Source organism: Lactuca virosa, chromosome 8 (genome assembly GCF_052849685.1).
Source record: "Lactuca virosa cultivar CGN04683 chromosome 8, Lactuca_virosa_CGN04683_v6, whole genome shotgun sequence".
Taxonomy (NCBI): domain Eukaryota; kingdom Viridiplantae; phylum Streptophyta; class Magnoliopsida; order Asterales; family Asteraceae; genus Lactuca; species Lactuca virosa.
In genome coordinates, this window is record NC_136433.1 from 363,555,621 (window position 1) to 363,568,099 (window position 12,479).

At 34.9% G+C, this 12,479-nt stretch overlaps 1 protein-coding gene across 3 annotated transcripts; it reads right to left on the reverse strand.

Moving 5' to 3' along the window:
- Positions 1 to 984: 984 nt before the first annotated feature.
- MBD9 (methyl-CPG-binding domain 9) lies at positions 985 to 12,241 on the reverse strand. Of its 3 annotated transcripts, none has more exons than XM_079067645.1 (10): positions 11,318 to 12,241; positions 9,800 to 10,253; positions 8,742 to 9,701; positions 8,020 to 8,646; positions 7,019 to 7,321; positions 6,590 to 6,934; positions 6,376 to 6,474; positions 5,205 to 5,651; positions 3,172 to 4,617; positions 985 to 1,552 (listed from the first exon to the last, which is right to left on the reverse strand). In XM_079067645.1, the coding sequence occupies exons 1-10, from the start codon at positions 11,746 to 11,748 to the stop codon at positions 1,178 to 1,180; spliced, it is 5,487 nt and encodes a 1,828-aa protein (XP_078923771.1). In that variant the 5' UTR covers positions 11,749 to 12,241; the 3' UTR covers positions 985 to 1,177. The 3 variants fall into 3 exon arrangements, with proteins under 3 accessions (XP_078923771.1, XP_078923770.1, XP_078923773.1); XM_079067644.1 differs by having other exon boundaries at positions 9,800 to 10,298; XM_079067647.1 differs by having other exon boundaries at positions 9,800 to 10,246; positions 11,318 to 11,423.
- Positions 12,242 to 12,479: the final 238 nt, after the last annotated feature.

Here is a 12,479-nt window from a genome sequence, read left to right on the forward strand (position 1 = left end):
ATAACATCATCTAGAAACCAACATTTACTATTTCCTTAATTTGTGTACCAAAGGTTGTATTTTTTTTTTAGATCACTTAACTTACTTGACACTACGTCTAAGAAAAAAAAATCAATTTAATGTGCAACTTGTCACACCAAAAAAACTAACAAATCACAACTTAAACAAACAATCGTCCCATACATAAAATTGAACTTGAAATGTGAAAGTTTTAACATTAAAAAATGGCAAACCATTTTTGAAGCATAAAACGCAATCTAATCATTGAATGTGATTCAAGACCTTAATTTTTCTAAACCTTCTCACTAACATCTTCATAGTCAACATCATGACATACATCTTCATAGTCAATTTTATACAGAAAATATGATTTTCTCTCATTAGAACATATACCTCATATACAATCATAATATACTGCTTCTGTAAAATACAATGATAATAATTTTGACGTTCAAATTCAAAATACGGAAAGCATGAAACATATTATATACATACTCCAAAAATGTCTTCCATTAAGATGATATATGAGCTCATACATCATTCCATAATATACTACTTCTGTAAAATACAATGATAATAATTTTGACGTTCAAATTCAAAATACGGAAAGCATGAAACATATTATATACATACTCCAAAAATGTCTTCCATTAAGATGATATATGAGCTCATACATCATTCCATAATATACTACTTCTGTAAAATACAATGATAATAATTTTGACGTTCAAATTCAAAATACGGAAAGCATGAAACATATTATATACATACTCCAAAAATGTCTTCCATTAAGATGATATATGAGCTCATACATCATTCCATGTGTTTAAACTTGTATAAGCCTTGACATTTCTTGTTTGATTATTGAATAAGTCTCTATCTCATCTTAGTTTTTTGGGTAGAACAAAGAGTTAGAATTGTATGCCATTAACACCCATCTTTTTTTTTTCAGTCTAAGACATGCCAAACACAACACAAGATTCATAGTTCCAAAACAATGTTAATCCTCTAGAAATCACCATGGTCGTTTTCCAACTCAACAACATTCAAACAAATATTTACAACACAAAACTACACATGTTTCATTTTAACTTCTATATGACCACTATCCCCATCAATAAACCAACGCCATCTTCTAGCATTTACAAGACTAAAAAGAAAAGCAACTCTAATTTGATCAACTATCAGAATCCCTCATCCTCTTCTTTGATCTAGTTTTAGGCCTTGAACCCTCGGTCACAGGTGAACTACTTGCCCTTTGACTTTGACTGTTCTTTGGGGTTGACTTTTCCGAGGAGTCTTTAGCATTTGACTTTTCAGAAGTCTTCTTTTCAGATTTGGAACTCTTGGGTGTTAGGGGTTCTGTGAGGTCTAGATTGGGTGTCGGGGGTTTTTCGTAATAAATGGCTGCATCAAGGGCATATATTCGTAAAGCAAGAGCTGAAATATTTGAGATTTTAGCAGCGGTTGAAGGGGATGACCAATACCACCATTCTTTTCTCAAGTATTCTGTTTTAATCATGTCCTCTAACATGATTGTTGCTTGCACCATCTGAAAAGACCATTAAATGTTAAAAGATAATTACTTTAGCAGTGTCTTTGAGTGTTTGCCAAACTTTGATTATTGAAGAAAATGAATAAACGATATGATAAATAACAAGATTCTAAATAGTGAAAGCCTGGTTTTTTTATAGTCGTTGATTAAGTCAGATCTGATTAAGTCAATTAAGTCAAGGCCGAGTCAAATTCCCCTGTCTTCTTTTATCAGACCCAGTAATTGTGGTATCAAACGGTCTGAATTAAAGGCTTCTAATTGTGGAATCAAACAGTCTGAATCAAAGTCTTCATCAAAGGCTTCTAATTGTGGTATCAAACAGGCTTCTAATTGTGGTATCAAACAGTCTGAGTCAAAGGCTTCTAATTGTGGAATCAAACAGTCTGAATCAAAGTCTGAATCAAAGGCTTCTAATTGTGGTATCAAACAGCCTGAATCAAAGGCTTCTAATTGTGGTATCAAACAGGCTTCTAAATGTGGTATCAAACAGGCTTCTAATTGTGGTATCAAACAGTCTGAATCAAAGGCTTCTAATTATGGTATCGAACAGTCTGAATCAAAGGCTTCTAATTGTGGTGAATCAAAGGCTTCAAACAGTCTAAATCAAAGGCTTCTAATTGTGGTATCAATCAGTCTGAATCAAAGGCTTCTAATTGTGGTATCAAACAGGATTAATCAAAGGCTTCTAATTTATTTGAATCAAAGGCTTCTAATTGTGGTATCAAACAGTCTGAATCAAAGGCTTCTAATTGTGGAATCAAACAATCTGAATCAAAGTCTTCATCAAAGGCTTCTAATTGTGGTATCAAACAGTCTGAATCAAAGGCTTCTAATTGTGGTATCAAACAGTCTGAATCAAAGGCTTCTAATTGTGGTGTGGTATCAAAGGCTTCTAATTGTGGTGAATCAAAGGCTTCAAACAGTCTGAATCAAAGGCTTCTAATTGTGGTATCAAAGAGGCTTCTAATTGTGGTATCAATCAGTCTGAATCAAAGGCTTCTAATTGTGGTATCAAACAATCTGAATCAAAGACTTCTAATTGTGGTATCAAACAGTCTTAATCAAAGGCTTCTAATTTATTTGAATAAAAGGCTTCTAATTGTGGTATCAATTAGTCTGAATCAAAGGCTTCTAATTGTGGTATCAAACAGTCTGAATCAAAGGCTTCTAATTGTGGTATCAAAGGCTTCTAATTGTGGTGAATCAAAGGCTTCAAACAGTCTGAATCAAAGGCTTCTAATTGTGGTATCAAAGAGGCTTCTAATTGTGGTATCAATCAGTCTGAATCAAAGGCTTCTAATTGTGGTATCAAACAATCTGAATCAAAGACTTCTAATTGTGGTATCAAACAGTCTTAATCAAACGCTTCTAATTTATTTGAATAAAAGGCTTCTAATTGTGGTATCAAACAGTCTGAATAAAAGGCTTCTAATTGTGGTATCAACCAGTCTGAATCTGTCCGAATCTGAATCTGTCCGAATCTGATCAAGTCAGACCCAACCCCTAACTTTAATATCATTTTGTTGTAAACTCATACTAAACTTCAATAACATAATTTCAAAGATATTAAATTAATATTGCACTATATAAAATCTTTTTGTTGCAAATAACTTTACCTCATAGATTGATTGTGAAGATTTTACCAAACTACGCCAAGCACGTAAGCGATCCAAGCCTCCTCTTGAAGGTCTCAAAGAATCTTCCGGAAGCGCAGTTTCCATATCAAACAAATTAATTTTAAGACACCTAAGAATTTCAACAACACGGCCACTTAACGGCTTCAAAGAAGATTGGGATATTCTCAATGAGCTTCTATTCTTCAACAATGATTTTCCACTTGTACCCTTGGGTTTCAATTTTTCAACCTTAGATGGTGTCTCATTTGTACCCAATAGAAGAATATCTGTTGACCCGTTTTGGGAATTAACCAATTTTTTCGTTTCAGAAAATAAAAATAAAACGGAATTATTGTCTTGTGGATATACAAATGATGGAGTCCCGTTTGACCCGATAAGACCGATTTCTTTGACTTCTTCTTTAAGAGAACTCCGTGTACAAAACTTGGCCCGAATTTCTTCAAAAACAAATGGCGAATCGGATTCTTCATGATTGGTCAAAGCCTGCGGTTTGACTAACTTGACCTTTTTACCCTTCGTGGGACCCTCACATTCTTGACGATTTTGACATTTTCCATCATTATGCCCTTCGAGCTCCTCGTTGGTCAAAAACGTCCAATGACATGAACAACAATGGTGTCGGGTAGGCCCCGCTAACTCCAAACAATCACACCGATATAATTTCCCGTTCTTGACCATTTTACCCTTGCACCCGTTCTTTTTCGAGAAAGAACCAAACTTCTTTTCCAACGCTGCCCTTGCCTTGGTGCCATACACGGGATTATCATCAACAGTTTGAACATGGTTTTCAAGGGCGTTTGCGTCATTTACTCGATTCATGTGCCACTGTCGGATTGTCTCTTTGAGTTCTTTCTCTTTTGTATCATCGTCTCTCAACCACCCAATGAGCTCTTGGATTTCCGCATCGGATTCATAGCAAGTCCAAAGAGAGTCATTATCATACATTTCGGGCATTTTGGTAATTTCACCTTCATTCCTACGACTAGGTGGGCCCGACACAACGACCCGTTCAGGGCTACTAAGGATCCAATAAAGTCTTCCAAGTAAATCCCGACCCAAATAATCTCTTCTAACAACGGGTCTTGCTATTTTTGACTCCAAAGTTGCAATCTTTTCTTGTAAAGAAGAGACCCCACAACCCGATTCTTGACCCTGGCCTGTTTTCGTGGGTCCCACATGTTTGTTTTCGTCATTTTCTTCATTCTGTATTTGACTTTGAATATCACCAGATTTAGAAACGGATAACTGCTCTTCTTGACATGTATCTTCACTTTCTTTCTCTTTCTCTTTTTTATTTTGATTTTTTAATTCTTTGTAGAGCTTTCGCAGCTTCTTTTCAGAATCACCTGAGTCAGGACTGATGTGGTTTCGGACAACTCCCGAGTTCAAGACCTCATCACATAGGAATTTGAAAAGGAAAACCCTCTGCAAAATTGAAAAAAAAAAAAGATACAAACTTTATACTTCATGATCATCAAATGCAATAATATCTAGCAATCTACTCTCATTTCTTTCTGTTACAACGTGCTTTCGTTTTTTTTTCTTATTAAGACATTGCACTTTAAAAAATCTATCCAATTATAGCATTGAAATTTGCTTTATATTTCCATGACATAGGTATCATCGGGTAGATTTTTCTAAAATGTTGTTAGTAAGAAGAAATGAAAGTAGGATTCTAGATAAATAATATTTTAGGGAAGGGATATATGCAGGAAATAGCAACATACTTTCATTTATTTGTGTATTATAGCATCCTAAGCTCATTTCTATTACACTGGTCTTTCAATTTTTTACTTATTAAGGCCTTGTACTTTGAAAAATCTACCCAATATTAGCTTTATACTTTCAACTTACTTATTATACATTCAAAAATCTATTATCTATCCAATCATAATAGTGAAAATTGCTTTATATTTCCATGACATTCATAACATTGGGTAGATTTTTTAAAGTACAATGTTATAACACAAAGAAATAAAACTAGGATATTCAAAATAAGTCAAGAAAAGAACCTCTTCAATGCCTAATTCCCAATACTCCATCAACTCCAATGTATCTGCTAATGGAGCCAAAATCTCCATTAAATTTCGAGTAAATTCCTTTTGAAGTTTCTTCTTGCCACGTAATCGACATAGTGCACGGGTCCCACACCTCTCATCTTGTGGCACAGGTTGAGTTGATTTGCATGAAGGGCAATACCAATTCCCATCAGGGATTCTTGCAAGTGGAGGATCTAAACAATACGTATGGTATTCGGAATCACATTTATCACATAATAATACACTATCATCATCTTTATCCATCCCACATACTTTGCATACCCCATCCTCCCATGGTGCAGGGGGAATTGGGGATTCCGTTGTTTCAAGAAGTAGAGAGTTTAACTCTTTTTTCCCTTCTTCACTTGATGAGTCAAAACTATTACCGTTTTCCATGATTCGATTGAATAGGTTAAGTACCTAAGGTTGTACAAAGGTCATCATATATTGGTCAAAGATGTTATGGAATATAAGAGTTTACTTGTTTTTACCATTTTCCATGGTCCCATAGTAGTGTTTGGTATGATGGAATCGAGGATGGAATAGAATTGTTCATTCCGTTGGAATGAAAAAAGTTAACCAATATAATTTTTTGTTATAATCTTATTTGAGTTGTAATAAGCTTTGATCATGTTTAATTTCTTTATTTTTGTAAACAAAAGTTCATTAATTAAAATTAACAAAGGGTTAATTATGAAAAAAAAACACTATATTTTGTCACTTTTTTCCAGTTTAACCACCCAATTTTCATTTGTGCTTAAAAAACCACCTATGAATTGTATTTTTTTTGCTAAAAAACAACTAATTTTCATTTGTGCTAAAAACCCACTCATAAATTGGTGGTTAAACCGAACTTTTGGAAAAATATAGTGTTTTTTTCGTAATTATCCCATTAACAAATGTAGATATTATAAATAACTGTATATAGGAGAGCTAAAATTAGATATTGAACTTTCATATAATATAAAAAATTTAAATAAAAATTCATTCCAATCCTACAAGCCAACCAAACATGATTATGGAATGTAATGAACAAATGACTGATTCCATTACCTTGTTCATTCCATTCCATTCCATCCAACAAAAAATGAAACCCACAAAGATGAAAATGTTAAAAGTATTAAGTATTAAGTTATTAACTAACCTCTTCTTCATACGATTCTTCAAATTTTTTCGATAGTGTTTCAATCAACTCCATGTGATCAGGATAATCCCGATAAGCTATTCGTAAATTTTGCCAAACCTGAAAGAAAAAAGAAAAAGACCATAACAAATGAGAGGATAATAACTTCAGTGAATCGATCTTTTTTTTTAAGTTCTAAAGTATCCAAAAGTGTAAAATATATTATATATAATACCTCACGAACATCCTCAATGAAAGATTCATGTGAAGTAACATAGAACCCTGCAGCCAATCTAAGATCAATTGTCCTAAAATCCAATGGACGAGAAACCATTGCAGGGTACCCAAGTACCCCTGTATCATCAGGATCATTTGGCTTCAAATTAGTTTTTGCCAAAAGATTAAAAAATATTCTATCTTCATCTGCATTAGCAACACAACGTAACACTATGCGACACTTTTTCATAACAGCATCAGAAAGTGTCCTCACACCACTCTTTTCCTTCTCTTTCTTCTCAATAATCGGCTTCTGTAGAGGGTTTTCCACTCTCATTCTCTCAAGAACCAAAATAACTGCCCTCTGTTTCACTTGAGTTAGTTAAAAAGACGAAACTAGACATTGAGAGTGTAAAGAAGATGAATAAAGTTATAAAGATTAAAGAACCTTTGTGGGTCCTGATGCATTGCCCTTGTAGACTTCTTTGCTTATGGAATGTTCTAGAATGTCTTTAGCCCATTCGGGTGGATTTTTGTTTAGAGAATCATGAATGCATCTTCTGATTCTTGCACCCACATTTGTGGGTAGTTTTCTTACAGGTTCTAGAGCTTGTGTCCATTCAGGGGAATCATCATCAATCATGTTTGTGTCTTTGATAGAGTCTCCTGTATCATCTTTTTGATCTATGATAAAGTCGACAATTTTATTGTTCATTGATGAAAATATTTTCTTGGAAGCTTCTGCAAGAACCTGAAAAAACAAAATTTCAAGAAATCTTGATTGGTAACATCTAGTCACAGAAATTCAATATTAAAAGTTACCAACATAACAATTCATGATTGTAAGTATGCATAATATTAACATAATCTATAAAGTTCATTTTTTTAGCTAAAATAGAAATGGAACCATAGCATACACTACAGTGTTTACAGCCTCTTAAATTGTTGTTTTAAAAGAGGGTGTCGATATTTAAAGGGTAAAATACAGAAACCCATGATTTTATCGATTTAGCCACTTAACTATTTTATATAGAGTGATTAAACCATTCTACTGTTTTTGACCATTTAAAAAGACTCTTTTCCCAATTACCCGATTTTAAAAAACGTAAAAATACAGAAACACAATGTACTTTCACCATTTTACCAATTTAGCCACTAAACTATTATTTTTTATGCTTAAATAACAACCGTTCACTAGCTAGATCAGTAACATACAATAGTTTAGTAGCATAAAATGAAAAAATGGTGAAGATAGTGAAAGTACCTAAAATAGTTAAGTACCTAAAATCAATAAAAATAGTGAAAGTACATGTCTTTTTCTGCATTTTGACCTTTACTTTAACAGTAACTTCTGTAATCACATCTAATACACTATTTATTTATAGAATTCAAGAAAAAATATTAAACGGGTCGACCCATTTTCCACCTATAAATGTGGATCTATCTTACCATGGCATCAGCCTCCATTGCAGCCACTCCAGTAAGGGAACCACAAAGTGTGCCTCCATCTCCATTCAAACAATGAAACACTTTTCCACATTCATGAGTCAAAAGCTCTGATGATTCAAGGTTTCCATCCATACACAATGCCACTAAAATAAATCTTCGGGCAACTTCAGGCCATGTAAATTCATTCACTGGAAACATATCAAGATTTATCTTCTTGCCACCACCTGCCACCTCAGCATCTTTCTTCTTCCCTTTTCTTGACTTTGACTCCACAACACCAAATGGATCAAAGATTTCCTTAACTTTTGCTAACATGTCTTCTATCAACACTTTCAGTAGTGACATGTGGAACTTTGACAGTTGGACACCTGTACATTTGCTAGCTGCTTCTGCTCGATAACCATCTCCCTCATATTCTTCTGTTGCATCAGAATCTTCGCTGACATCATCCGGTTTGTTGACTTCACATGCTTTCGTTATCGTGTCTTTTTGAAGATCATTCAAAGATCTTTTCATTGGCTTTAAATTATCAATCCATGGATTCATCAACTCGTTTTCAAGAACGTGTCTAGAGACTGGTGCATCCAAGCCCAAAACTTCATAAAACCTTAAACAGATTTCATACGCCTAAAAGAAAACAAAAATAGGAACTTTAGACATAAAGATACAAACTTCATCTCATTTTTATAATCTATTTATTCAAAACTCGTTCTAATTATTACCTGAATAACATCACCAATCAAATGAGGAGGAAGATTTGAGGCAACCAAATTCCCAGGTGGACTTTGTCTTTTGTGGGATCTTCTCATACTATTAGAAACTGCTGAATGTTGTAAACCGTTTTTACTCAAAGCCATAAAGAACCCACTTCCAATAGTTTGTGAGCTTGAGCCTTCACATCTTGTATTCAAAGATTTATAATTTGAACAAGAACTAACCCCAGGAAGCTGTTCTATAAGTTCTTGCACAAATTCAACATCTAAACCAAATCTATCAACTTCTAACCATTTTCTCAGCTCTTCATCACAAGCTTCAAGCTCATCAATGGTCAAAATCTTATCCGGGATGCTGTTGACCGGGCCCGCTAAGTAACAAAACTTCCTTAATGATTCAAAATCAGAATGTGGTCCAAGATATTGTCCATCAACTCGATGATTGCAGCAAAAATTTAGGACGTTTTTACCCCCATAAGCCTCACGACATGCTTTTAGTAAACTTTCCACAGCTTTTTTCCAAGCGGATGTTATCGATCTTTCCTCAACTATAAACTCACCAATCACATCATTTTGAAGATTATTTTCGGGTTTTGAAGTTATCTTTAAAGAACATGAAGATTTATCATCATCAAGGTGAGGTGGAGGAGTATCATTTGTGAGCATAAAGTGAGTGTTTGTATCATCATCATCATCATCATGAGTTGTCCCACATTTTGTAATGCATAACACTTTTGAAGCATATGGAATTGATTGATTAGTGCATGGGTATCTATGTATCCGAAAAATCGGGCCAGAATCTCCACCTTCTAAAACATTATGGATGAAAATGGACCCTGTAAATCTATCATGCCAGATAGATTGATAACCAATGGGCCAGATTTGAGAGGTATTGTGAAATGAAAGGTGTGGATCGATTTTGCCAACTGACATAACAAAAAGATCTTCAAATTGAACAGGAAAACCATCCTGATACAATAAAAGATAACGGGTAAATGATAAAGATTGATAAAGATTGATAAATTCAATTAATTTGAATGATAACAAGAGTATATTAACAAACTTACAAGAAAAGATTGTGACCCATGTGTCCAATTTGCCACATTACTATCTTTCTTGAGGTTACTTCCTCTCTTTGTTCTTTTTGTAGAATGTGATCCTTTTTGCAATATAACAATCCCACTACCCTTTTCGTCTTTCTCAAAGGAATTATATGCAGGAATCAAACCAAGGTGATGAGCAACTTCTGACATTGAATCAAATCGTTTTCCATCTGGGGCAAAGTAAACTGCAGAAGTTTTGTAATTTTTTTCTGAATATTCGAATTTAACACGCCACCCATCTCCTAAAACACCTCGTTTTTCAGATATGTAGTCTTTAAGTGCTTGAAGATATACTAAGTTGCCTTTTTGTGTTGCAGTTTCAAGATTCATGTGTGAAAAACGTGTCATACTGCAGGCTGGATTTTGAGAAGGAAAACCACTTGCTATGAGTCTCATATCCGATTGAGCCATCTGAGAACTTAAAGTAAAGCCAAAAAAAGGGTTACGCCTCATATCCTGCATTCTAGAATCCAAAAAGACATAAATTTGAGTAAGAATGATAAATCATTTTGTATATCATGCTTCATGTCAATTAGATCCTCCATTTGTTATCTGGGGCATGGCAGAAGAACAGGTTGTACTGTGTTTGGTTTGCAGTGGATTAGGACAAAGACAGATGTCAATAGGACAAAATTGCAGTTTTTTGTTCCACCCAAAAAGGTCAATGATAAAGACATGACATGACATGACATGACAGGTTGTCTTGTGTTTGACATGCATTGGACTAGGACAGAGACTGATGTCAATGGGACAAAAATTGCAGCTTTTTGTCTCGCCCAAAAAGGTTAATGATTTAAACATGACATGATAGAACATGTTGTACTGTGTTTGGTGCACATTTATCTAGGACAAAGACTGATGTCAATGGGACAAAAAACTGCATCTTTTTGACTCGCCCTAAAAGGTCAATGATGGACATAGCTTCAATCATTTAATAATGTAGAACTATAAAAACAAAGCCAAATGATATGTGTAATCTTTAAGTGATGTGAATGTCACTAGTAGAAAGAATGAAGGATCGACTAATACCTAATAATTTGCCATATGAAAACCCAAAGGGGTTCACTTTCTCTTGAAACAAGGTATCAAACTGGCTTTTTCTTCATTCATATCATAGAGTTGGAATTTAGTAAGATCTTTAGCCCTAAAATGCCTAAAGACTGTCTAATAGGTATTGAAAGAGGATTGGTTCTGAAAAAGAAATATGCTAATTTGCAAACTTTCGATCCTACTCTTTAATTTTTGGTTCTAGAATAATCTTATAAAGGGGTAACAAAATAATACTTCAAACCCTAAATTACTTGCATAATCAGAAGGGACATTTTTCTGCCATTTACAGCAAAATTATTGATCATTCACGACATAAAACCCATGAAAAGACATCAATTATGCGAGCATATATCTACAAAACATCTTCGATCATGCATTTTGTTCGAGTATAAAACTTTACGCATAAAAAAGATGTGGAAGTTGTCAACATACTTGGGATTGGGGAAGCTTGCTGCTAATACTAGCTCTGAATTGACGAAATAATCTTCCTCGACACCGTCGGCCTCTTTTGGCGGAGACGAATTCATGTCAAAAAGCCCTGAACCACACCCGCCGCCGCCGGCAGTTAACGAGATCCTCCTCCCACTGTGGCATTCTATCAAACACTCGAAACACTTCCATCCCCTTTGCTCTTCTCTCACGCCTAAGCACTCGGCATGAAATCGTCTCCCACAATCACCACATATCACCATGGCCCCTTCCAGCTCGCCACAAGAACCGCATCGGTGCTCCGCCGCAAAAACACCGCCACCGACAATATCTCGGGGAGACGGAAGAGGTGCTTCGTTAAGATCAATCTCGAAAGCCACTGAACGGCCACTGGTTCCAGCTACTGATGAATTAGCCGAACCAGAATGCTCCATCAAAGTTTGGATTTTCTTTCCAGGACCCACAATTTAATTCAAGTCAAATCATAAAGATAAATGAGCAAAAGTCTCTCTAACGCGAGGCATTGAAGTTGTTCGAATCTTTACGACGGTCGATTAAAGAAACCCACCAAGAACTTGACTCTTTTCCCAAATCGCGAAAAGTAATGCAACTCGATTTTTGAAAAAACCATGAAGCATTATGAAGGATTTTTGAATCAAAAGGAGGTGTAATCGAAGTAGTGAGTGGAATCTTTGTAGGTTTGAAATGAAATGGGTGTAGCGACGGAGACAGTGAGTAGATTTTCCGGCGAGAAGAGGCGAAACGTAAAGCATACGATGTGAGAGAAAGGAAGCTGGGACCGAAGTGAAAAGAGGGTTAAAGAAAGCTGTAGAAAACAGACTCTAATCTGTATTGAAGCGAAAGTTGGGAAGCAAAGAAAGCCCTGGTTTTGGGTTTTCCTCGAGAATCGCGAAGTGGAGATTTCTTGGCTTCCCGTCTGTATAGTCGTACTCGTATGTCGATATCACCCCTTCGGTAAAAATGTAATTTTCTAGCTAAAAATAAAAAATTATATTTCAATTTGATACAGGGTGTCATGAAATTTGTATGCACCATGTTATGATATTTAAAAAACTATGTTTTACCTCACTTTACAACATGAATTCTCAACAATTAGAGGAAGACTTTAAAATAAATTTAAACTTTGTGTAAGGTTGTGCAAAAA